Raw genomic sequence first — 27,756 nt, forward strand, 5'->3', positions numbered from 1 at the left:
TCACATTGAACACACAGTCCTACCTGATTCTGCAGGCAGCATGTTACACAGCAGTAGTAATTGAGCAAATGAAAATAAGTTTTAAAAAATAACTTAGAATAACTGAATTTTATATTTCCAAATCCCTGCTCATTCTGGTATTACTAGCATCAGGGTGGTCCTAATAAGTGGTTGACGGCCATAGCTGTACTCCCAGAAACACCTTCCGCCTCAGCATGGGCAGAACTTTACATTAATAAAATACCAGTTATTACAATCAGGCTCAGACTGGTCCATAGGGTAACAGGGGAATCCTCCGGTGGGCCCCAGTGGAGATCTCGGCCCCCCCAACCCCACTCTATAGGCAGCACTTTGCATAATTCAATTGATTCACGTATAAAAGCAGCATCTCATCATTCATTAAACAAACTACCCAGTTTATTATTATATAGACATGTAGGTAAATTTGTGAACGAGGGCAGTGTAATATTTGTATGCAGGTGAAAAGTGGGCCCCCCAAAGTGAATGTTAGTGGTGGGGCCTTTGGCACCCCAGTCCGACACTGATTACAAATGTTAGGCTACAAAACCATTGTGAGGGGATGACGCGCTTGGCTGCTTCTTCAGGTATACACAGAACACTTTTGTGGAGAAACACCTGCTGGTTTATTGCAGTCAGTATACATGAAGGCAGGGTTCACAAAACTAAACAGACCCTTTCTGGCTTAAGGGAGAAGAAAAACAAAAAAACAAAGGGTAACAGAGTCCTTTCCTCTGCAGGTCTCAATGCCCTCTGCTCCTCCTTGGAGCTACGTGGGAGTGCTTCCTCTCCCAAGACACCACAGCCACTGTCTCACATGTTCAGGTATGTAACCAGGACCATGTGATGATTACATGATTGTGACATCACCGCAGGTCCTGCCAGGCAAGATGGAGCAGGTGGGAGAAGGTCCACTTTATGAAGGTCCAAATAAATTCAGCCCTTTTATGCAACTTAACCCTCACAGCACGTAGTGTGCTGGAGAAAAATGCTCTGGTGTCATATCACTGACGCCGTTAACCGCAGTGATACATATCTCCCCTCGTACACTGTGCCAGTGGCCCTGTCACACCATGTATTAATCGGCTCAGCTCCTCTGGTGTAATGACATGGTTTCTACAGACAAGACGGCAATTTCAATGTGAGAAGATCACTTGAAGAATAGATTTAGGGTAGATTGGCATTGAGAAAGACTAGGTGCTTCATTTTTTCTGAGCTGATCCGGTTTCTTCTTTCTGTTATTATCTGTCCTGTTTTTGAGAAGACTCTTTCAGAAGGTACAGATGTTGCTACGATGCACAATCTTTCTGCCATCACCTTGGCAAGTCTGGGGTATATTGAAGCCTTGGCCTCCCACCAGGTCAGTGGGTCTGCAGATCGTTGTATAATTGGCTCTTCACCATAGCCTCTTACTTCAATTCTGGCATCTGCAGAGGGATTCCTTCCTGCAGTTTCTCCTGTTGCTCTCTCATCAAAGAGCCTCCATACAGAAGACGTTGCTTTGGCTTCCCCCCCTTGGTCTCCTGGTCGGATAATGTTGTAACATCTGGCTGCTGATGTTATTCTTTTGAGTGCTTCATGAACAGCTTGAGCGTCGTCAAAGGCCAACTTTTTATATCTTGGGTCCAATATGGTGGTTTCAGAAAGCAGCGTGTTGTACTCCATCCTATGGAACTTTATGTTCATGGATGCACAGAGTGCAGTCACCAACTCTGCTGCCTTTAATGTGGTTACAGCTCCTTCTGTCTGATGGTGTGTAGTCACTGTCTGCAGACCCCTGCACAAAACTAGCATTTTAGAAGAGGTTAAGTAGCTGAAAGAGAGAAAACGGTGAAAATTTTATTAGAAGCAACTCTACACAAAAAGCTGCTGTATTTACCAACACAGGTTGTTGAGAAGAGCCTTAAGATCAAATACTTAACCTCAAGACGTAAGAGATTGAAAGGAACTACCCATAAAGTGTATTATTTTACCTTACATGAGCTTTTTCAGATCAAAGTGTGACACTAAAGATGGCTGCTATTTCCTGTTTCACCACACACCATGTGCTGGTATCCAAGATGACGCCCACCCTGATGACCACATGGATCCGCCCATGATGACGCCCACTCTGATGATCTCATGTACCAACCCAGCCTGATGACCTCATGGATCTGCCCACGGACTAGCTCACTGACCAACCCACTAACCAATGGAATACATCCGATCACTCCCATTTTAGAGCTAACCAAGCCTCCTTACAGGGGATATATAAACCTATATTTGAATTAATATACGGAGCTTCGAGCTGACGATCTGGACAATTACTTCAAAGAAAAAATTGACCAGACCCGACAGGAAATTATCTCCCAATCATCTCATACCATGCTCTGTTACATCTCCTCCAGTCCCTTTCCCCTGCTATCACCCCTCACCTAACTAAAATATTTAACCTCTCTCTCTCTTCTGGTATCTTTCCCTCCTCATTTAAGCATGCCATCATACATCCACTACTTAAAAAACCATCCCTCGACCAAAACTGTGTCGCTAACTATAGACCTGTCTCTAATGTTCCCTTCATCTCTAAACTCCTGGAACGCCTGCTCCACTCCCGTCTTATCCGCTATCTCTTTTGAATCAATTTCTTCATTTTCTCCATATATCTTTTTTATTTTCCACTTTTTTATTTTTACCAATTTTTTTTTCTATTTCACTTTCCTAAACATAATCTTTTATTCTAAAAATGTTTTTTCCTTATTTTCCGGCATTCTTTTAGTTTATAAACACCTTTATTCCCAACAGGTCAAATTACAGGTCCTTATTTATCGCTTTCCTTTTATTTCTCCCCTTTTTTTTGACTCAATTAAACATCCTCTATTCTATTCCCTTTCTCTTTAAGAAAAAATACCTCCTATTCTATTCCCTTCTCTCCCTCCTCTTCTATTCTTTTCAGTTTGGACTCCTACAATAGAGTAATGTCACCTTTATTATTTGTGTACATTATGTAATAGATCGCTGTAATTAGGTCGCATGCCTGATCTTTCATGTTGCATTATGGTGTATATCACAAGATATATTTATGTCCATTTATCTTCTCCACATGGAGCCTGTATTCTCAGCATCCCTTCCAGCTATGTTCGCCCATAGCGACACCAGCATAAAGATGTTCCCGCCCCTTGGCGTCTCTCCTCTGTAGAAAAGACCTCTATCATGCGCTACGGCGCAGGCGCGGTTTTCCCACACCATCTTCTTGGTGGTTCCCCCATATGGGGCGACAAAGCTGCATCATACAGCGCATGCGCCAGCGTCTGACGTCACTTCCGATCAGGTGACCGGCCCAGGCATTGATAGGGGCGCTGATACAGACACAGCGCTCACTCACTGCACAGGCACGGCGGTGCCTGCATCTCCCTCTGCCACCAATGATTGTAAGTAACATGCCTTAAAGTAACCACCGCTGCACCACCAATGTAGCCTCTTTTTGCATACTTATAAAAATGTTTTTTTCTTCCAAGGCAATTTTTTTTGGGCATATTTGCATAGTTGTGGATCCTCAGGAATCAGGACCACTTGCCATAAAGGTACCCAACTTTTCCCCTGATCCCACATGTTTCTATATACATTAAGCCATATGTATTATTATACATATTTGTGATATTGCGCTGCATTCTATATACTATACATGCCTTATAGGAATGATTATTATACAATCAATATAGCTCCCCTTTTGTCCCTATGGGGTCACGTCTTTCATCTCAATGCAATTTTGTCATACCGCAAAGGCCGAAACGTCAAGCTGTCGCTTCTTCACCGTCAAATAAAAATAAAAATATTCCACTTGAGCAAAAATTCACGTGTGCAGTGACTCTATATTAAATTTATGCTAACGGGACTACCAGTTCCCTTTTCACTAGCACCGTATATCCACATCATTTAGTCGAGTGCTAACCATCTCTACTATCCAAGGATCGGTTCTAGGCCCCCTCCTCTTCTCCTTGTACACTGCCCCTATTGGTCAAACAATCAGTAGATTTGGTTTCCAGTAACATCTCTATGCTGATGACACCCAATTATACGCTTCTTCTCCTGACATCACGCCAGCCTTTCTAGAAAACACCGGCGATTGTCTAAACGCTGTGTCTAACATCATGTCCTCACTATATCTGAAACTGAACCTGTCAAAGACTGAACTCCTGGTGTTTCCTCCCGCTACTAATGTACCTATACCCGACATTGCCATTTCCGTGTGTGGTTCCACTATTACTCCCCAGCAACAGGCCCGCTGTCTTGGGGTCATACTTGACTCCGAGCTTTCCTTTGCCCCCCACATTCGATCACTGGCTCGCTCTTGTTATCTGCACCTCAAAAACATTTCTAGAATTCGACCTTTTCTTACTTTTGACTCCGCAAAAACCCTTACTGTTTCTCTTATTCATTCTCGTCTCGACTATTGTAACTCTCTTCTAAGGTCTCACTCTTACCAAACTCTCCCCCCTCCAATCTGTCTTGAATGCTGCAGCCAGGATCATATTCCTCGCCAATCGTTACACCGATGCCTCTACCTTGTGCCAGTCATTACACTGGCTACCCATCCACTCCAGAATCCAGTACAAACTTATTACCCTCACCCGCAAAGCTCTCCATGGCTCAGCACCACCCTACATCTCCTCCATAGTCTCAGCCTACCACCCTACCCGTGCCCTCCGTTCTGCTGACGACCTTAGGTTAGCATCCTCAATAATCAGAACCTCCCACTCCCGTCTCCAAGACTTTACACGTGCTGCGCCAATTCTTTGGAATGCACTTCCCAGGTCAAAACGATTAGTCCCCAATCCCCACAATTTTAAGCGTGCCCTGAAAACGCATTTATTCAGACTGGCCTACCGCCTCAACACATTCGCCTAATCTATCCCTGTGTGGCACAGTCAAAAGTTTTACCATAACCAGGTTCCCTGCATCATGTTCCCACATGCTTTATGCATCTATTAGCCCTCTGTGTCTGTACTGTTACACACTTAACATTATGGCTGGTCCATACAATCAGGGCAACTGTTACCACCCACCTTTCGTGTCTACCTCTTTCCTCATAGACTGTAAGCTTGTGAGCAGGGCCCTCATTCCTCTGGGTATCTGTTACGATCTATGTGATTATTGTTATGCTGTAATGTCTATTGTCTGTACAAATCCCCTCTGAAATGTAAAGTGCTGTGGAATATGTTGGCGCTATAGAAATAAAGCTTATTATTATATTATTACTATTATTATTATTATTATTATTATTAATAACGCTCTCTTGGAGCTGTGCCATAGATTGCTCAAAGAGAGGTTACATCCTACTGTGTCTCTGGTGTGATTTCTTTAGTGAACACTGATCAACATCCATTGGGCCAGGAGCAGGCAACTAGTGAACATTTCTTATTGTTCAACCTAACAAGGTCACAAAATTAATGCAGCATCCCCAGGATAATACCAGAGGCAGCACAATTGCAAAATACTGATGAAAACCATTCACACAGACTACTCATGGAGGGGGCTGGCTAGTAATATAAATGATAGCGCTGTTTACAGACATCTGTGGTGCACAAAGTCTGGCTAACAGCTTTGTCACGACTCACGACCATGCTTAGTGCACAAACCTTCTCCATATACATTTATAATACTACAGTACCAACACCTCCATGAATTGTTGTTGTGCAACTGGTTGTTTCATCAGTATTTTGCAGCTGTTCGACCCCAGCCTTTATCATGGGGGGTGATGTGACCTGGGGTTGACAAATACAACAGTCTATATTCTTTGTTTTGTAGAATGTATTAAGGCCTACAAATAAGAAGTCAAAAGATCAAACAATTGTTTTGTAAAGTTGTTAACTGTTACACATTTGTTTGTCACTCCAGCCCGTGTATAATGGGAGTGCAGTGGGAAGGAGAAGGTGTTGCCAGTCTAACACATAAAATGGTTTCTAAAAGCCATCTAGTTGGAATGAAATTAGTGTCTATTGCACCAATATTATTAAGAAGTGTGTCTTCGTGTTGGTGAAACATTTGCTACGAGACTTGTGAATCCTCACAGCAGGCAGTGTGCGTGCTCTCGGGATTCTCTGGCGGCGGCATATGACCACAAGTGTGCGATTTACATACATGCGGTCACATACTGACTAGACGTGTGCTGCCTCACTCAATACAAGAGAATTGAGCAAGGCCGGACACGTCTAATTGGAATGTGGCTGGAAGTATTCAAATTGCACACTTGGGGTCACATGTCCACCCACTCCCAGCACTAGAGAATTGACAGCATGCACAATGCACGTTGTGAGTATTCACAAGTCTGCAGTCTCAGAATGACAGCAGATATAAGAACCAAGCCTGGACAACCCCTTTAACCTATAATTTGCAATGAATATACAGGGTGGGCCATTTATACGGATACACCTAAATAAAATGTGAATGGTTGGTGATATCAACTTCCTGTTTGTGGCACATTAGAATATGGGAGGGGGAAAACTTTTCAAGATTTTATTTAGGCGTATTCATATACAGTGTGTCCGTAAAGTCATGGTGCACTTTTGACCAGTTACAGGAAAGCAACAAAAGACAATTGAAATGTGAAATCTGCTCCAAATAAAAGGAAAACCCTCCCAGTTTTCAGAATGAGTGACAAAAGTGCTACGTGAATATCGGCGTCTTTACAACCAAGCGCCACCACATAGGAATAACATTACTCGGTGGGTTAAGCAGTTGAAGGAATCCGGCAGTTTGGAGAAACCCCGTTCTGGTAGGCCATCAGTCAGTGACGAGTCTGTAGAGGCTATACGGGATAGCGACCTAAGGAGCCCTAAAAAATGTGTGCGTGCGTGTGCTCGACAATTACACCTAAGCAAGGCTACAGTTCATAAGGTGTTAAAGAAATGTCTCTGTTTTACGGGGTACAAATTGCGGCTGTTGCGCGCTATCAAACTGGCGGATAGACCCAAACGATGCGCGTTTGTTGCAGATCTGCTTCATGAGATCGACAATGATGCAAGATTTTTGCAGAAGATTGTGTTTAGCGATGAGGCGACCTTCCATATCTGTGGACATGTTCATCGCCATAACGTCCGAATATGGGCTGCTGAACACCCTCATGCCTACGTTGAGTACGAACGTAACACCCCTATAGTGAACGTGTTGTAAGGTAGCGCTGTCATTCAAGGTTGGGGAAACTCGCTTGGCAGCCAAATAATCACGTCCGGCACAGGTTTTCCATACAACAATAACAATCCATGCGGTTTATTCTGGCATCATAAACCCACAGCAGCAACATAAAGTTCATATAAACAGCATAGCGTCCATGACAGAGCTTCACTCTGTTTATCCTGTAGTCATACAGGTTGTGCAATGTCCAGCACACAGGCTCTCGAGCCTCACATTTATATCCCCTGTCAGGGTTACCTCATGGCTGCTTCAGTTCACTGCAGGCGTTCATTCCCTCCCCTGGGAACTGTCAGATGCTTGCAGCCATTACTCACAGCATTCACGTGCTGTCAGGCAGGAAGCCCCATCTCCCAGCGGGACCTTCCACAACGGACCAACCGGGTCCAAGCATTCACTCGTGACCTACCCTGGCCACCTTGCATGGTCTGTAGCCACGCCCACCGGATCACATGGCTATGACCTCATCACAGGTCCTACAAGCACACTCACATAATCTTTACTATAGGCGTTTTTAAACACACCCCTGGGTGGATTTGTAGGTAGCTTCTCCCTAACACATTGGTACGAAAGATCAGCTCTGCTGATCAGCACATAATCAAGCCTTCATCTCAAGGCCACCTACCTTGAGATACAAAACGATCATTCAGCATCCTACTCCTATCAGGCCACTAGAAATGCTTATACGCCTGCCCTGGGACACCCACACAGCGCCCCCTAGTGGACACAGTGGTCACTACACCACAGTGTGGTGTGGTGTGGCCTGATGCATGATAAGGTGATAGGACCTTTTTTTTTGTGGAGCGGTCTGTGACGGCAAACACGTATCTTGACATGTTGGAATTGTATGCAGTGCCACAATTTCCAGAAGTTGTCATCTTTCAACTGGACGGCGCTCCTCCACACTACGCCACCATTGTTCGTGAGTTTCTGGATAGAACATTCCCCCGACGGTGGATAGGCAGGGGTTCTGTCAAGCCATGGCCACCACGATCCACGGATCTGTCACCCTTAGACTTTTACTTTTGGGGTTATGTGAAGCAACGTGTGTACATTGAATGTTTCAACGACATTAATCACTTAAAACAGAGAATCCCAGACATTATTCACTCTGTTACACCAGACGTCCTTACCCCGTGTGTGACAAGAACTTCACTATCGTTTGGATGTGTGTAGGGCAACAAATGGAGCCCACATCGAACTGCACTGAAAAGGTATGAGACTGGGAGAGTTTTTCTTTTATTTGGAGCAGATTTCACATTTCTATTGTCTTTTGTTGCTTTCCAGTGACTGGTCAAAAGTGCACCATGACTTTACGGACACACTGTAAATGGCCCACCCTGTGAAATTAAATAACGGTCTATTGTACCTTTCTGCGCTGATCTCCACAATGACCTGTTCAAATGGCTCCAACACAATGCATGTCTCCCGCACTACTTCCCATTCTTCTTGGTTCAGAGTGTCAACAGGTGCACAGACAACGGCCAGGGTTAAAATGACTGCATTTTTCGACTCCAGAATTCGTTTAAGCATGTGGTATGTTGAATTCCATTGCGTCACACAATCTTGTTTCAGCCTCAGCTCGGGCATACCCATCTGTCGTTGTGTAGATTTCAGTTTCTCTGTGGCTATTGTATTTTTATGGAAAAATTCCACTATGGACTTCACTTTGTCCAGAGTGGGCTTAATAACCTTGAGGGCATCTCTCACGATCAGGTTGATAGTGTGTGCAAGACATGAGTGATGGGTCCAATTTAGAAGTTTAATAGCGTTCGTTATATTGGCTGCGTCATCACTAACACAGCAAATCACTTTGCCTTCTATGTGCCACTCTTTTACAACTCTTAGTAGTTCTACTGCCAAGTTCTCTGACGTGTGTCTTTCACTGAACTCAAAACAGTCCAGAAGGCAGGACACCTTTTTATAGTTTTCTATGAAATGACATGTAACAGAAATGAATGCAGTGGTGGTGCTGGACGTCCAGCAGTCGATTGTCAGGCAAACTGCTGTAACTCTTGTAATCCTGTCTTGCAATTTGGCACGTTCTCTGTCATATAGTCTTGGAAGGACTGTCTGGATGATTGTTATCTTGCTTGGAATATTATACATGGGATTCAGATAATAGGTGTATTTTCTAAATCCCTTGTCCTCCACAATTGAAAATGGTTGGAAATCTCTGGCAATCATTGCAACCAATTCCTCATCAACTGTAGCTTGCATTAAAGGCGTCATGGATTCATGTACCATTAACTGCATTATAGAGCTTTGTGTTGTTGCTACAGGTTGGGGATTAGTTAATGCATGGGGAGTGGCCGATGCTGCAGCTTCCGATGCTGTAGCTTCCGATGCTGCAGCTTCCGATGGTGCAGCTACCGATGCTGCAGCTTCTGATGCTGCAGCTTCCGATGGTGCAGCTACCGATGCTGCAGCTTCTGATGCTGCAGCTTCCGATTGTGCAGCTACCGATGCTATAGCCTCCAATACCTCCATACCTGAGGTAGAGGCACAGACTTCAGGTTCGGCAGCCGGCAAGCTAACATGACCACTAGCTTGCCTTTTTTCATCAATCTTCACTGTAGGATGCACAGATCTCATATGCCTGTGAAGATTATTCGTAGACCCTCCTCGGTATGCCAGTTTTTTGCTACATATTTTACATTCTGCTTTTACGGTGCTGAGGATATGAAAATGAATCCAAATACTGCTTCTTTTTCGACTCTCTTTCATTTCTTTATCTTATCGGTAGACTAATTTTCTCTTCTCTCTATTCCAGCAGCCTTTCGTGTGTTCTACTGCAAGAATAAGAATTCCATAGTTATAGCACAGCACTTTATTTTGCTTGTGATTTTAAAGAAGTTGAAACAGCTAACAGAGAAAAATTCAAAAAAAATTCAAAAATATGGATTTTTGTGATAAACTCACCGTAAAATCCTTTTCTCCGAGACACTCATTGGGGGACACAGGTACTGTGGGTGTATACTACTGCTGCCTGGAGGCTGACACTAAGTGAATGAAAAGAAAGTTAGCTCCTCCTCCGCAGTATACACCCTCGCCTCGGTTGCAGGCGAAACCAGTTCGGTGCAAAAGCAGTAGGAGATCACAAAAAGACAATTTCAACCTTAATGCACGAGACAACATGTCTAGAAAAAACCCCACCTAGTATTATAAATACATATTAATAAACAAAGTAAACAAAGAGCCAAACCGGCTATCAGGGTGGGTGCTGTGTCCCCCAATGAGCGTCTCGGAGAAAAGGATTTTACGGTGAGTTTATCACAAAAATCCATGTTTCTCCTTCGCCTCATTGGGGGACACAGGTACTGTGAGACATCCTAAAGCAGTCCCTGATTGGGGAGACGACTCACCGATCCAAGCTACATGCACCTCCTGTCTTAGAGGTGCCCCACCGCTGCTTGGAGAATCCTTCTACCCAGACTCTCATCTACCGAAGCCTGGGTATGGATATTGTAGTGCTTCGCGAATGTGTGCAGGCTGGACCAGGTTGCAGCCTTGTAAACCTGTTCCGCCGATGCCTGGTGCCGAAGAGCGCAAGAGGCGCCCACTGCCCGAGTAGAGTGCACTCTGATCCCTGCTGGAACTGGTGTGCCTCTGATGCGGTAAGACTCCTGAATAGTCAAACGAATCCACCTGGCTATGGTCGATTTTGAGGCAGCGAATCCCTTCCTGCACCCCTCGGGAAGCACAAACAGCGTGTCTGTCTGACGGAAGGGTGCTGTCCACGACACGTACCTCCTGAGAGCACTCACCAGGTCCAACGTATGAAGAGCCTTTTCCACACGGTATACCGATGCTGGACAAAATGAGGGCAAGACAATATCCTCATTGATGTGGAACCAGGAGACGACCTTAGGTAAAAAAGGAGGAGCTGGTCTGAGAACCACCTTATCCTTGTGGAAGCTGAGAAACGGGGCTCGGCAGGATAGTGCTGCCAGCTCTGAGACCTGCCTGTCGATGTTATTGCCACAAGAAACACTACCTTCCAGGAAAGGTAGGATAAGGAGACATCCTGTAACGGCTCAAATGGAGCTTCCTGCAGAACACTTAGGACCAGGTTAAGGTCCCAGGCGTCCAGGGGCGCCCTATAGGGAGGTACCAAGTGGGAGACTCCCTGAATGAAAGTCTTTACCTGCAGATTGGTGGCAATCCTGCGCTGGAACAGGACAGATAAGGCCGATATCTGTCTCCTGAGAGAACTGGTGGTCAAGCCTGAGTCTAGGCCAGACTGGAGAAAAGCCAAGCTATTGGGAATAGAAAATCTCAGTGGAGAACAACCATGGTCCCGACACCATGTTTAGAAAACCTTTCAGGTGTGGTGATAAATACGTGCCGAGGCAGGCTTCCGGGTGCTAACCATCGTAGCCACTACCTTGCGGCCGAACCCAGCCTGAGTTAGAATCCAAGATTCATCAGCCAAGCCGTCAAACACAGGGCCCCTGAGTTTGGGTCGTAGATCGGGCCCTGGAAAAGTAGGTCTGGGCACTCTGGCTGGCACCAAGGAACGTCGGCGAGTAGCTGTACCAGGTCTGCGTACCATGCTCAACTAGGTCAATCTGGGGCCAGCAGAATAACTGGAACCCCTTCTACCTTGATCTTCTTGATGACCCTCGGGAGTAGTGGCAGTGGGGGAAATAAGTATGGGAGGCAAAACTGGTTCAATGGCAGAACCAGCGCATCCACGGCAATTGCCTGCGGGTCCCGAGACAGAGCTACAAACGCAGGCACCTAAGCGTTCACTCTGGAGGGCATCACGTTCACATCCGGCGTCCCCCATCGTTGGCAAATCTGCTGGAAAATCTCGGGGTGTAGTGACCATTCCCCAGATGCGAGACCCTGCTGGCTGAGGAAGTCTGCCGCCCAGTTCTCTACGCCCGGGATGTGGACTGCCGATATCGCTGAGTGATTTCTCTCGGCCCAATGAAGCACATGCCCTACCTCGCGCATGGCTGCCCTGCTGCGGGTGCCCCCTTGTTGATTTATGTAAGCCACAGCCGTGGCGTTGTCTGACTGAATCGGAACGGGCCGGCCTGCTAGAAGGTGATGAAACTGTCGCAGAGCTAGCCGTATTTCCCGTATTTCCATCAAGTTGATCGGGAGGTGTGCCTCCTGCGGCGACCAACGTCCCTGGATCGTGTGGTGGCGAAAAACCGCTCCCCAGCCGAGGAGGCTGGCGTCGGTTGTGACCACCAGACAATGGTTTGGGGGAAAGGGCTTGCCCTGGAGAAGCGAGGTACTGGTTGTCCACCACCCGAGTGGCTGTCTGACCCCCGCGCGGACAACTGGCACCGGCGAATGGGTTTTTGTCACAGACTGACAGGAGGGTGTGCTGCAGGGGACGAAGATGGAGCTGGGCAAACGGAATTGCCTCCATTGCCACCACCATTTTTCCTAGGATCCTCGTGCAGAACCGAATGGTATGCGGGACTGGTTGACGAAATTTCCAGACTCCCTGTCGGAGAGCTAGGGACTTGTCCCGAGGGAGAATTACCAACCCTGGGAAGTGTCGAAAATCATTCCTAAGAAAGAAATCCTCTGGGCTGGAACAGGGGATGACTTTTTCAGATTGACCAACCATCCTAAGTGGAAAAGAGTATCTATCATGATGCTGACACTCTCCTAGCATGCCCGAAATAAAGGGCCCTTGATCAAGAGGTCATCTAAATAAGGAAAGACGACTATGCCCCGGGAGTGAAGGGTGGCCATAACGACCGCCATGACCTTTGTGAATACCCTGGGAGCGGTGGCCAGCCCGAAGGGCAGTGCTGCGAAATGGAAATGTAGGCCGTTGATGGTGAAGCACAGAAACCTTTGGTGCGGGGGAAAAATGGGGATGTGCAAGTAGGCGTCTTGGATTCTCCCCGCCCCATGGCCAATGTGACTGAACGGAGAGACTCCATCTGGAAATGCCTGATCCTGATAAAGCTCCCGAACAAGTTTAGGTCCAGAATGGGCCTGACGGCCCCATTTTTTTTGGGCACCGTGAACAGGTTGGAGTAGAACCCCTGAAATTTTTCATTCTTCGGTACGGGAACAATGACTCCATTGTGCTGGAGTAATTTGATGGCCTTGAGTAAAGCCCTTGCCCGGGCAATCACTTTGGGAGGACAGGAAAGAAAAAAAAATGTCTTGGGGGGTATTTGATGAATTCTATCTTGTACCCCGAGGACACCAGTTCTCTTACCCATGTGTTGTGAGTGACAGAGAGCCAGGCGTGGCGAAACCAAAGCAGGCGGCCACCTACCCTGCCGGTGTCGCATTGAGATTGCCTCGGGTCATTTGGCTGAAGATCTCTGGGACCTAGGTCCCCGTGATCTGGGCTGATGGGTACGCATTCTCTTCAACTTGTTGGTTCTATATGAAACCTGCCAATCCCTGTCCTGGCTGGGACAACCTGAAGCTGTGGGATTAGTTGCTGCAGCCCACCCGGGGTTGCGAAAGGACCGAAACCGTGTCTGACGTTGGTGACGAAAGGGCTGTTTGACCCTTTGCTGGGGAGAAAACTGCTCTTTCCGCCCGTAGAGTCAGATGAGCTGATCTAATTTCTCTCCGAACAGACGACCGCTCTGATAAGGCAAGGAAGTCAGGGATCTCTTGGAGGTTGAGTCTGCCCGCCGTGTCCTCAACCATAAAGCCCTCCTAATGGAGATCGCATTTGCCGCAGCGAGTGCCGCGCAGTTGGCCACATCCAAAGATGCATTAATTAAGTATTCTCTGGCCAAAGTGATTTGACTTGCGATCTCTGATACCTCTGCTGGTAGGTCCATACCTTGCAAGGCCCTGCTCAATGATTTTGACCAAGCCATCATGGCCTTTGCTACCCAAGTTGCCGCAAATGAGGGGGAGAGTACTAAACCTGATGCCTCAAATACTGAGCGGGCCAAGCTCTCTATGAGACGGTCAGTGGGATCCTTGATAGAGGATCCACTAGATATGGATAACAGGGCTTTAGAGGCCAAGCGTGACATGGGTGGATCTACCGTTGGGGACTCTGCCCATTTCTTACGGAGATCAGGGGCAAACAGGTATCTCGCCTCGAGCGCCTTTTGACCTGAGAAACGCCTGTCTGGCCGCTCCCTGTGTTGCTGCACTATGTCCTCAAACTCGGGGTGAGAGCTAAAAACTAATAATGAAAAAGTTTCCAGCTTCCAAATATACAAAAATTTATTCAAGGCATAAGAACAAGGATAAACGGACATGCCCCATCATAGTGGAAAGACACAGCAACGCGTATCGAACAATATGTTCTCTTTCAAGCTTGAAAAAGAACATATTGTTCAATACGCGTTGCTGTGTCTTTCCACTATGATGAGGCATGTCAGTTTATCCTTGTTCTTATGCCTTGAATAAATGTCTGCATATTTGGAAGCTGGAAACTTTTTCATTATTGATTTACTCCACGTGTGGCTTCACGAAATATCCGAGCTCCCACGCACCACTACTAGCCAAGAAAGCAGGTGAGCTGTTTACCTTTATTTTTTGCACATATTGTAGAGCTAAAAACTCTATGCGGCCGCTTTACTCGATTAAATGACACCTTGTGACCCGAGGCCAAGGTGGAATCATCCTCAATCCCAAGAGTCTGGTTGACGGCCTCAATGAGACTGTCGACTGTTTCTCGGTACTCTGGAGTACCTGAATCAAGCGGTTCATCCGAGTCATAATCTGAGTCTTGCTCGTTAACGACCACTTGTGAAGGCGAGCGAGAGGCAGAGCTTAAAGACGCCAAAGCACAAGATGGCCCGGGAGATGCTGTGTGGGTTCATTTCCCCTGCGTCTGCCTAGAGGGAGAGCGGCCCCTACAGGCCGGAGGCTCCTGTGAGGTGGAGGACCCCTCTAAGACAGGCGAGTCGCTATCCCTGCCCCTATCTGGGGCTCGAAGTGACTCGATTGCCCTCGTAAGTGATGCCATGGATTGCAACACAGAGCCCATTCCGGGGGACTAGGTGCACTGGGCTCAGTCGCAAGGGACGGCTCCTGGGCACGTTTGGAATCGCAAGCTTCACAAATTATTATTATTATGCATTTATATAGCGTCATATATTCCATGGCGCTTTACATGTCAAAAGGGGAATTATAGACAAGTGTAATATATACAAGAATAATAAACAAGTGTAAGACAAGGGACGCACAAGTACATAAGGAGAGGGGACCCTGCCCGCGAGGGCTCACAGTCTACAGGGATGGGTGAGGATACAGTAGGAGGGGGTAGAGCAGGTCGTGCGGTGGTTCAGTAGATCGAGGATCATTGCAGGCTGTAGGCTTGTCGGAACAGGTGGGTCTTCAGGTTCTTCTTGAAGGTTTCCGTTGATGGTGAGAGTCTGATGTGTTGCGGCAGGGAGTTCCAGAGTATGGGGGAAGCACGGGAGAAGTCTTGTATGCAGTTGTGGGAAGAAGAGATAAGGGGGGAGTAGAGAAGGAGATCTTGAGATGATTGAAGGTTGAGTGTGTTTAGGTACCTAGAGACCATGTCACAGATGTATGGAGGAGACAGGTTGTGGATGGCTTTGTATGTCATGGTTAGGGTTTTGAATTGGATCCTCTGGGCGATAGGAAGCCAGTGAAGGGCCTGGCATAGGGGGGAGGCTGGGGAGTAGCGGGGAGACAGGTGGATTAGTCGGGCAGCAGATCCGTTTAGTTTGCTCAAGTGGGAAGGCGGTCTGACAGGAGGTGCACGCAACGTATAGGAACGTGTGCTCTTTAGCTTTTCTGGACATGGTGGCCCCGGTAAGTGATATGCCGAGGGCAAAAAAATTGCTTAGCCTCTGGTAAGAAACAGAGGGTGGCCTTCCTCCAGGGGTAGCACTTACCCCAGTCCTGTGTCCCCAGTCCTGGCTCCCCTTAAGTGTCCAGCCTGCCGACCAGCTGCTCCTTTTTTAAAAAAAAAGCGCGCCTTGTCGTGTGGGTGGGCCCTCTAAAGGAGAGACGATCGCTGGGAAGTCATTGTGGTGGAGCTTCTGTCCGTGGCCTAGCTCCAGCACAAGCCGGGGACTAAATTTTCGGCGTCCACCCGAGGTCCCGGGTCCGCCGTAAGTGGCGTCACGGGGGGCGGGACTTCCGCCCGCAGCCTAGCTCTGGCAGAAGCCAGGGACTAAATTTTCAGCATGCGCCCGGACCCGGGGCAGGACCGCCGGGAGCAGGGGCCTGGGCAGGAAAAAAATGCGCCGCCGCCTGCCACGCTGTGTGGCGCACCCCGCGGAAGCCCGAGGGTGTGGGACGAAAACTAAGTGCTGACTCGGGGGTCTACAGGAGCCCTCCCAGCCCACCTCCTTCCACGCCTCATCCCTAGACGTCCGGATGATCCTCAGGTTGGGGGGGGGAAGGGGGGGCTGCAAAAAACATACTAAGGACGGTGCAGGCACCCTAACTCCATCTTCCCTTTAGGGGATGAGGAGAGGGACCGTCCGCCACCTTCCATCACCGCTGTCTGGCATTGGTGATGCAGTGGGGGCAGCACGGACTATTCGTAAGCCTCTGTACAGCCTAGGGTTTCACTACCTTTGGGTGGTCAGGGCTCAGTCCGGCATTATGTCCCACGTCGCGGGAGAGGATACGTGGAGGCGACACTCGCACGTGCTCGCCCGTTGTTGATTTGTTGAGATCGGACCCTTTCAATAGGATCCGTCGTCTCTGTCTCATCTTCATAGAAAAAAGGGAAAAAAAAAAAAAAGACCAGACGTGTGCCTCCAATGGACACTAAGCAAGAACTGGTTTCGCCTGCAACCGAGGCGAGGGTGTATACTGCGGAGGAGGAGCTAACCTTTTTTTTCATTCACTTAGTGTCAGCCTCCAGGCGGAAGTAGCATACACCCACAGTACCTGTGTCCCCCAATGAGGCAAAGGAGAAAAACTCATACCACAAGATATGGCCTTCCCAAAACCCTGTCTGATGACAAATGCACATATAGCAGGATGCAGCAGGCCTCCACTAATAAAGGCAAGGAGCAGCATAGGTGCACACTACTGATAAAAACAACCACCCCACACCTACCAGACCATGGAGGGGTTAGCTGCCTAGTAGAAAAAATGCAGATAGATAAAGCTTGCTTAGGACTATTCTTATTGATTATTATTATTGTTATGCTGTAATGTCTATTGTCTGTACAAATCCCCTCTGAAATGTAAAGTGCTGCGGAATATGTCGGCGCTATAGAAATAAAATTTATTATTATTATTATTATTATTATTATAGGACGCCAGTCACACAGGCAAGTGTGATGCAAAGTGTCTGGCTTGCAACCTATTAATGATGTTAGCTGCTTTGGTGTTAGTGTTAGGGACTCGCAAATATGAGGAGCCGTGACGTGGCTTGCGGGCTTAATCTATTTTGGCCAAAATACTAACCAATACCTCATTTAATGTACTCATTGTATGCATTAATTTTTTTGCACTTATATCAGTTTTCGCAGGATGCAGCCGGGCCTCTTTCTGTTGGCTTGGTCTATTGGGGCGTCTGTCACTCTGTGTTGCATACTATAGTGCTGGAGCAGCCCGCCTGATAATACTATTGCATCATTAACCCCTTTCTGACATGAGACATACTATCCCGTCCATGGGACCCGGGCCCCGATGCCCATGGACGGGATAGTACGTCTAGCGCGATCAGCGGCGCTCATGGGATGAGCGCTGCTGATCGCAGCCAGGTTTCAGCTGATTATCACAGCTGACAGCCAGCACTATGAGTCCAGGGGTGGTCACGGACCGCAGTGTACCGGGGGTTTAGGGAAGCATCGGCAGGGAGGGGGCTCCCTCCGTGCTTCCCTGAGCCCCACGGAGCAGCGTGATGTGCAGCGCTGCTCCGGGGGCCTCCTTCCCTGCAGGTCTCCAGATCCAATATGGTGGCGGGGACCTTCGGGGGCCTGCAGGGATCTGGCTTCCTCATGCCTGCAAAGCGCCGGCATGAGAAAGCCTCCAGCCGTGCCTGTGTCAGATCTCTGATCTGTCACAGCGATCTGTGATGTGACAGATCAGCGATCTGTCACATGACAGTAATGTCCCCCCTGGGACAGTATAATAAAGTTTAAAAAAAAAAAAAGTGTAAAAATAATTTATAAAAAAAAAAACGCTAAATAAATTGAAAAAAAAAAATTCCCTAATAAATTCATTTTTTGGAAATAAAAAACCCCCAAAACAATAAAAGTACACATATTTGGTATCGCCGCGTCCATAACGACCCGCCCTATAAAACTGTCCCATTAGTTAACCCCTTTAGCGAACCCCTTAAAAAATAAAAATAAAAAACGAAGCAAAAAATAATGCTTTATTATACCGCCGAACAAAAAGTGCAATAACGCGCAATCAAAAAGACGCATATAAATATCCATGGTACCGCTGAAAACGTCATCTTGTCCCGCAAAAAACGAGCCACCACACAGCATCATCAGCGAAAAAATGAAAAAGTTATAGCTCGCAGAATAAAGCGATGCAAAAATAATTATTTTTTATATAAAATTGTTTTCAGTGCATAAGTGCCAAAACATAAAAAAAAGACATAAATGAGGTATCGCTGTAACCGTACTGACCCGAAGAATAAAACCGCTTTATCAATTTTACCGCACGCGGTACGGTGTAAACGCACCCCCCAAAAGAAATTCTTGAAATGCTGGTTTTTGTTCATTCTGCGTCCCAAAAATTGGAATAAAAAGCGATCAAAAAATGTCACGTGCCCGAAAATGGTACCAATAGAAAAGTCAACTCGTCCCGCAAAAAATAAGACCTCACATGACTCAGTGGGTCAAAATATGGAAAAATTATAGCTCTCAAAATGTGGTGATGCAAAAACTATTTTTACAATAAAAAGCGTCTTTTAGCGTGCGACAGCTGCCAAACATAAAAACCGCCATAAATAGTAAATCAAACCCCCCGTTATCACCCCCTTAGTTAGGGAAAAATAATAAAATTAAAAAAATGTATTTATTTCCATTTTCCCATTAGGGTTAGGGCTGAGATTAGGGTCAGGGGTGTGTTGGGGTTAGGGTTGGAGTTAGAATTGGGGGGGGTTCCACTGTTTGGGCACATCAGGGGCTCTCCAAATGCAACATGGAGTGTGATCTCAATTCCAGCCAATTCTGCGTTCAAAAAGTCTAATGGTGCTCCTTCCCTTCCAAGCTCTGCCATGCGCCCAAACAGTGTTTTACCCCCAAATATGGGGTATCAGCCTACTCAGGACAAATTGCAAAACAACTTCTCCTGTTACCCTAAGGAAAAAAAAAATTGGGGGCAAAAATATCATTTTTGTGGAAAAAAATATGATTTTTTTATTTTCGCGCCCGGGCGTTATAAACTTCTATGAAGCACTTGGGGGTTCAAAGTGCTCACCACACATCTAGATAAGTTCTGTGGGGGGTCTTGTTTCCAAAATGGGGTCACTTGTGGGGACTTTCAACAGTTTAGGCACATCAGAGGCTCTCCAAACGCACATGACACCCGCAGACCATTCCATCAAAGTCTGCATTCCAAAACCTCACTACTTCGCTTTCGAGCCCCGACGTGTGCCCATACAGTAGTTTTCTCCCACATATGGGGTATCAGCATACTCAGGACAAATTGGACAACAATTTTTGGGGACCAATTTCTCCTGTTACCCTTGGGAAAATAAAAAAATTAGGGACTAAAAGATCATGTTTGTGGAAAAAATTTGATTTTTTTTTTAAATTTTACGACTGTACGTTATAAACTTCTGTGAAGCCCTGGGAGGTTCAAAGTTCTCACCACACATCTAGATAAGTTCCTTGGGGGTCTATTTTCCAAATTGGTGTCATTTGTGGGTGCTTTCCACTGTTTTGGCACATCAGGGGCTTTCCAAACGCGACATGGAGTCCAATCTCAATTCCAGCCATAAAAGTCAAATGGCGCTGCTTCCCGTCCGAGTTCTGCCATGCGCCCAAATAGTGGTTTACCCACACATATGGGGTATCAGGGTACTCAGGACAAATTGCACAATAACTTTTAGGGTCCTGTTACCATTGGGAAAATAAAAATTGGGGGTGAAAAGATCATTTTTGTGGAAAAAATATGATTTTATAATTGTACGGCTGTACGTTATAAACTTCTGTGAAGCCCTTGTGGGTTCAAAGTTCTCATATCTAGATAAGTTCCTTGGGGGGGGACTAGTTTCCAAAATGGGGTCACTTGTGGGGGGTTTCCACTGTTTAGGCACATCAGGGGCTCTCCAATCGTGACATGGTGACCGATCTGAATTGCAGCCAATTTTGCAATGAAAAAGTCAAACGGCGCTCCTTCCCTTCTGAGCTCTGCCATGCGCCGAAACAGTGGTTCCCCCCCGACATATCAGGTATCAGCGTACTCAGGAGAATTTGCACAATAACTTTTGCATCCAATTTCTCCTGTTACCCTTGGTAAAATAAAAAAATTGGACCTGAAGTAATTTTTTTTGTGAAAAAAAGTTAAATGTTCATTTTTTTTAAACATTCAAAAAATATAGACAAGTATAGTAAACATGTGTAAGACAAGGGAACCACAAGTACATAAGGAGAGGGGACCCTGCCCGCGAGGGCTCACAGTCTACAGGGAGGGGTGAGGATACAGTAGTAGAGGGTAGAGCAGGTCATGCTGTGGTTCAGTAGACCGAGGATCATTGCAGGCTGTAGGCTTGTCGGAACAGGTGTGTCTTCAGGTTCTTCTTGAAGGTTTCCGTTGATGGTGAGAGTCTGATGTGTTGCGGCAGGGAGTTCCAGAGTATGGGGGAAGCACGGGAGAAATCTTGTATGCGGTTGTGGGAAGAAGAGATAAGGGGGGAGTAGAGAAGGAGATCTTGAGATGATCGAAGGTTGTGTGCGGGTAGGTACCTAGAGACCATGTCACAGATGTATGGAGCAGAGAGGTTGTGGATGGCTTTGTATGTCATGGTTAGGGTTTTGAATTGGACCCTCTGGGCGATAGGAAGCCGGCGAAGGGCCTGGCATAGGGGGGGAGGCTGGGGAATAGCGGGGAGACAGGTGGATTAGTTGGGCAGCAGAGTGTAGGATGGACTGGAGCGGAGCCAGAGTGCTAGAGGGGAGGCCAGAGAGTAGGAGGTTGCAGTAGTCGAGGCGGGAGATGATAAGAGCGTGCACTAGTGTTTTTGTGGTTTCATGGTTGAGGAATATTGGGTGCAATTAGACCCAACTAGAAAAAAAGACACCTAAAAAAATTAATGCAAGTCACATAAAAGTTTGTTAGTATACTGTATATGAAGCCCTTTAAAAAAAAGGGGACTATAAATGGGTTAATTGTAATATCAGGAACAATACACAAAAGCTGAAAGCTAGGTGAACAGGGCCTATTACGGACTTTTAGCTTTTGTGTATTATTGTTCCCGATATTACAATTAACCCGTTTATAGTCCCCTTTTTAAAGGATTTTGTATATACTAACATATACTTTTAATTTAATTGCAGAAAAAGTTATTTTTTAGGTTTTTTTTTTCTAGTTGGTTCTCATTAATATTTGACCCCATTTGACTTATCAAAAAATGTTTTTCCTACAAGAGTGTCATTACAGCAGAAGAGGCTAATTTGCCTATTAAACATCACTAAAAAAAGACCCGCCCACTATATATACACACACAACAGCTTTAATTTACAAATAATTAAAAAGGGGGGGGCTTCTAAATGATAGAGCAGAGAGGAGACACACGTGAGCAATAGTGATACCTAGTGGTTACACTACCTTGCCGTGATATGGCACCCCCACGAGATGTCTGCTTGCCCTCACTGACCCCAATAGACCCTGCAAAAATAAAGAAAGCACCACTGTGACAAAAAAAAACTTATATGTGACAGTAAAAAGCCATAATGATGGAAACACTGAATGAATGTAAATCTTATCTAGTAAGGTACTCAATTCACAAATATTTTGAATAGTGGGGATCAGGGGTATTGGCTGCTAAGAGCAAGCCGTAATCGGGTCTAGTTTGTCAAATAGACATATAGTGGGGAAAAAAAGTATTTAGTCAGCCACCAGTTGTGCAAGTTCTCCCACTTATAAAGATGAGAGAGGCCTGTAATTGACATCATAGACCACAACTATGAGAGTCAAAATGAGAAAACAAATCCAGAAAATCACCTTGTCTGATTTGGTAAGATTTATTTTTCAGATTATGGTGGAATATAAGTATGTGGTCAGTCACAAAAGTTCATCTCTATATTTTGTTATATATCCTTTGTTGGCAATGACAGAGGTCAAACGTTTTCTGTAAGTCTTCACAAGGTTGGCACACACTGTTGGTTGTAGGTTGGCCCATTCCTCCATGCAGATCTCCTCTAGAGCAGTGATGTTTTGGGCCTGTCGCTGGGCAACACGGACTTTCTAATCCCTCGAAAGGTTTTCTATGGGGTGGCGATCTGGAGACTGGCTAGGCCACTCCAGGACCTTCATATGCTTCTTATAAAGCCACTCCTACGTTGCCCTGGTGGTGTGCTTGGGATCATTATTATGCTGAAAGACCCATCCACGTTTCATCTTCAATGCTGATTGAATGAGGTTTGCACTCAAAATCAATCTCGCCATACATGGCCCCATTCATTCTTTCATGCACATGGATCCGTCGTCCTGGTACCTCTGCAGAGAAACAGCCCCAAAGCATGATGTTGCCACCCCCTTGCTTCACAGTAGGTATGGTGTTCTTTGGATGCAACTCAGCATTCTGTCTCCTCCAAACCAAACACGACAAGTTTTGTTTCTACCAAACAGATCTACTTTGGTTTCATCAGACCATATGACATTCTCCCAATACTCTTCTGGATAATATAAATGCTCCCTAGCAAACTTCAGACGGTCACGGACAAGTACTGGCTTAAGTAGCGGGACACGTCTGGCACTGCAGGATCTGAGTCCCTGGCGGCGTAGTTATTACTGATGGTAGCCTTTGTTACGGTGGTCCCAGCTTTATGCAGGTCATTCACTAGGTCCCCTCGTGGAGCCCCAGATCGAGGGAGATATCAGTGGTCTTGTATGTCTTCCATTTTCTTATTATTGCTCCCACAGTTGAGTTCATCACACCAAGCTGCTTGCCTAATGCAGATTCAGTGTTCCCAGCCTGGTGCAGGGGTACAATTTTGTTTCTGGTGTCCTTCGACAGCTCTTTGGTCTTCACCATAGTGGAGTTTGGAGTGTGACTGTTTGAGGTTGTGGACAGGTGTCGTTTATGTCTTTTATACTGATAACAAGTTCAAACAGGTGCCATTACTACAGGTAATGAGTGGAGGACAGAGGAGCCTCTTACAGAAGAAGTTACAGGTCTGTGAGAGCCAGTAATCTTGCATTAAATCTTGTGACCAAATACTTATATGCCACCATAATTTGCAAAATAAATCTTGGCAAATCAGACAAGGTGATTTTCTGGATTTTATTTCTTATTTTGACTCTCATAGTTGTGTTCTACCTATGATGTCAGTTACAGGCCTCTCTCATCTTTCTAAGTGGGAGAACTTGCACAATTGGTGGCTGACTAAATACTTTTTATACTTTTTCCCCACCGTATCACATACAAGGACACCTGGGATACTGACCCTATTTTTGGCCTGGTAGCATCCCTACCTTGCCGCGGAGGTTGGAGGTTGCTGCGATCAGCACCAGCAGGGGACCATTATGAGAATAGTGTCTGCTCCCACAGTGGCCAACTGTAAAAATAAGAAAAATAAATAAAAAAAAATCCATGTACTCACCTGTCCTCATCATCCTGCCCCTGTAATGCTCTTGACCACTCATGCAGAGGAGCCGGGGAGAATAACGCCTGCAGCGAGCGGGCCTCAGTGAGTGATTGTACTTTTATGGCACTATCTCTACTTAAATCTAAAATTAACATGATCTGTAAAAACTATACAAGAAAAAAAAATATTTAATGCCAGAATTGTGGGGTTCTGGCACAAAGCCACAAAAAAAATGCATTAAGAAGCAATCAAAGCATCATATGTACCCCTACATTTATATATATATATATATATATATATATATATCTAATATATAAAGCTCAAAGTGTGTGTGTATGTGTGTGTATGTGTGTGTGTGTGTGTGTGTGTGTATGTGTGTGTGTCCGGGATTGGCATCCACACCGTCGCAGCTACAGCCACAAAATTTGGCACAGTCACACGTCTGGACCCCAATAGTGTCCTAGGCTATGTTGTGAGGCGAAATTTTAACCCCGCGCGTTCCAATTCATCAAACAATTTTGCCCCTATCTACATAATGGGGAAACAGTGTGTATCAAGCCCCGCCCCTCATTATGATGTCATAATGGTTGACTATGGGATGGTGGATATGTATGGTGGATATATGGGCACGGGACTATGGGATGGTGGATATGTATGATGGGTATATGGGCACGGGACTATGGGATGGAGGATATGTATGATGGGTATATGGGCATGGGACTATGGGATGGAGGATATGTATGATGGGTATATGGGCACGGGACTATGGGATGGAGAATATGTATGATGGGTATATGGGCACAGGACTATGGGAGGGAGGATGTGTGATGGGAATATGGGCACGGGACTATGGGATGGAGGATATGTATGATGGGTATATGGGCACAGGACTATGGGAGGGAGGATGTGTAATGGGTATATGGGCACGGGACTGTGGGATGGCGGATATGTATGATGGGTATATGGGCACGGGACTATGGGATGGAGGATATGTATGATGGGTATATGGGCATGGAACTATGAGATGAAGGATGTGTGATGGGTATATGGGCACGGGACTATGGGATCGCGGATATGTATGATGGGTATATGGGCATGGGACTATGGGATGGCGGATATCTATGATGGGTATATGGGCATGGGACTATGGGATGGAGAATATGTATGATGGGTCTATGGGCACAGGCCTATGGGATGGAGGATATGTATGATGGGTATATGGGCATGGAACTATGAGATGAAGGATGTGTGATGGGTATATGGGCACGGGACTATGGGATGGCGGATATGTATGATGGGTATATGGGCACGGGACTATGGGATGGAGGATATGTATGATGGGTATATGGGCACGGGCCTATGGGATGGCGGATATGTATGATGGGTATATGGGCATGGGACTATGGGATGGAGGATGTGTATGATGGGTATATGGGCACGGGACTATGGGATGGAGGATGTGTATGATGGGTATATGGGCACGGGACTATGGGATGGAGGATATGTATGATGGGTATATGGGCACGGGACTATGGGATGGCGGATATGTATGATGGGTATATGGGCATGGGACTATGGGATGGAGGATGTGTATGATGGGTATATGGGCACGGGACTATGGGATGGAGGATGTGTATGATGGGTATATGGGCACGGGACTATGGGATGGAGGATGTGTATGATGGGTATATGGGCACGGGACTATGGGATGGAGGATATGTATGATGGGTATATGGGCACGGGACTATGGGATGGCGGATATGTATGATGGGTATATGGGCATGGGACTATGGGATGGCGGATATGATGGGTATATGGGCATGGGACTATGGGATGGCGGATATGATGGGTATATGGGCCCGGGACTATGGGATGGCAGATATGTATGATGGGTATATGGGCATGAGACTATGGGATGGAGGATGTGTATGATGGGTATATGGGCACGGGACTATGGGATGGCGGATATGTATGATGGGTATATGGGCACAGGACTATGGGATGGAGGATGTGTATGATGGGTATATGGGCACGGGACTATGGGATGGCGGATATGTATGATGGGTATATGGGCACAGGACTATGGGATGGAGGATGTGTGATGGGTATATGGGCACGGGACTATGGGATGGAGGATGTGTGATGGGTATATGGGCACAGGACTATGGGATGGAGGATATGTATGATGGGTACGTGGGCACGGGACTATGGGATGGAGGATGTGTGATGGGTATATGGGCACAGGACTATGGGATGGAGGATGTGTGATGGGTATATGGGCACGGGACTATGGGATGGAGGATGTGTGATGGGTATATGGGCACAGGACTATGGGATGGAGGATATGTATGATGGGTATATGGGCACAGGACTATGGGATGGAGGATATGTATGATGGGTATATGGGCACAGGACTATGGGATGGAGGATGTGTGATGGGTATATGGGCACAGGACTATGGGATGACGGATATGTATGATGGGTATATGGGCACAGGACTATGGGATGGAGGATAATTATAATTTGCTATTACTAACCACAGTTAGTTACTATGCCCGGGCTCTTCAGCTAGTATATATATATCTCCCAGGTGCTTTGGAAAAATGCAACTCAAGTATTTTTTTTTTTTGTTATGAATTTATCATTTTTTTTTCCACTAAAATAAAGTTAAAAAAAAACCACCACAAGCCCACACATTTTTTTTATTTTCCTACTGACAAAGTCAAAGTTACAGCTCTTAGGCTGTGTTCACACGTAGCGTTTTTTTTGCGTTTTCGCGGCGATTTTAAACGTGCAATTTTTCCGCAAAAAAAAGCATCCCATGCAATCCTATGGCATTCCGCACATGCTGTGCTAATGCATGTTCATTCTTTGTGCGGAATCGCAGGAAAATCTGCAGCCATAGGAATGCATTGTTCCGCTTACTGTGTGTGTGGCTGTGCCCACCATGTGAAAAGTAAGCAGAACATGTGCGGATGGTTCCCACGGTCCGGAGGAGAGGAGACTGTCTTCCGGGCACCAGATCCCTGTAAAAAATAGAATTAAAATAAAAAACCGCCATCTTCTCACCTCCTGCCGTCCCGCGCAGCGTCCCCAGGCCTCAGCGATGCTCCCGGCAGGTCCCGCTCCCAGGGAGGCCGTGCAGGAATGACCCCAGGTGACATCGCGGTCTCGCGATACTGAGACGTCAGAGGTCATTGTGGCAATGCATCCCTGGGAACGGGAGCTGCCGGGAGCACCGCGAGGATCGGGAACGCTGCGCGGGACGGCGGAAGGGGAGAAAAACACCATCCTTTTATTATGTTTAACATTAGATCTTTTTCCTACTGATGCCGCAGCCTCAATAGTGAAGAGTTGGTCACACACGAGGTCTGACGAGTGTCAGCGACCCGTCCGTCAGTTCTCCAGGCGACGCTACAGATCGCTGGGAAAACGCTAATTACTCCGCAAATCGCTCGTTTCTCTGCAGGAAATAGGTGGAATTAACATGCGGCTTCCTCCCATATTTCCCGCGGAATGGAATTCCGGAACATAGAAGAAGGGGACGGAAAAATGAAAGAGCAGCAACAACAAAAAAAAGGAGCCTCCATGATCGCAGCCGTCCCGGGTCCTAGAGGCCGGTGTGGGGTCGCTGCTTCTCCTACTATTCCCTCACAGACGGCGGCTCTCCATACACCGGGCTCCGGCCGCAGCTTCTCGGCCTCAGATTTCTATTATTACTTTCCCACTGGAGCCACAGAAATGAATGTGGCAGAAATCCTCCTCCTCCTCCTCCCTAACCTGAGCTCAGCGCCTCACCTCAGCCTCCACTGCCGGCAACCACCACTGTCCACCGCTGCCAGTTATGGGTCCTCCCCGAACGATCCGAGGCGATGAGCCGGCTCCTGGTGAACGACAAGGCCCG

The 27,756-nt window shown here is 46.6% G+C and overlaps 1 protein-coding gene across 4 annotated transcripts; it reads right to left on the bottom strand.

Moving 5' to 3' along the window:
* Window positions 1-219: 219 nt before the first annotated feature.
* On the bottom strand, window positions 220-27,756 carry LOC141060412 (zinc finger BED domain-containing protein 4-like). 4 transcript variants are annotated; one of them, XM_073556654.1, is made up of 5 exons: window positions 27,651-27,750; window positions 23,740-23,822; window positions 21,871-21,930; window positions 8,555-9,977; window positions 220-1,831 (listed from the first exon to the last, which is right to left on the bottom strand). In XM_073556654.1, exons 4-5 carry the CDS (start codon window positions 9,910-9,912, stop codon window positions 1,186-1,188), a joined length of 2,004 nt encoding a protein of 667 aa, XP_073412755.1. In that variant the 5' UTR covers window positions 9,913-9,977; window positions 21,871-21,930; window positions 23,740-23,822; window positions 27,651-27,750; the 3' UTR covers window positions 220-1,185. The 4 variants fall into 4 exon arrangements, with proteins under 4 accessions (XP_073412755.1, XP_073412756.1, XP_073412757.1 ...); XM_073556655.1 differs by having other exon boundaries at window positions 23,712-23,822; XM_073556656.1 differs by lacking the exon at window positions 23,740-23,822 and having other exon boundaries at window positions 27,651-27,756.

Source organism: Dendrobates tinctorius, unplaced genomic scaffold (genome assembly GCF_039654945.1).
Source record: "Dendrobates tinctorius isolate UK_male_01 unplaced genomic scaffold, ASM3965494v1 ptg000237l, whole genome shotgun sequence".
Lineage (NCBI taxonomy): Eukaryota > Metazoa > Chordata > Amphibia > Anura > Dendrobatidae > Dendrobates > Dendrobates tinctorius.

Coding starts and splice junctions, on each gene's coding strand:
- LOC141060412 (XM_073556656.1), bottom strand. CDS start 9,912: ATGAAAGAGAGTCGAAAAAGAAGCAGTATTTGGATTCATTTTCATATC. Junction 1,832..8,554: donor GTGGAGATCAGCGCAGAAAG/GTACAATAGACC, acceptor TCTCTCTTTCAG/CTACTTAACCTCTTCTAAAA.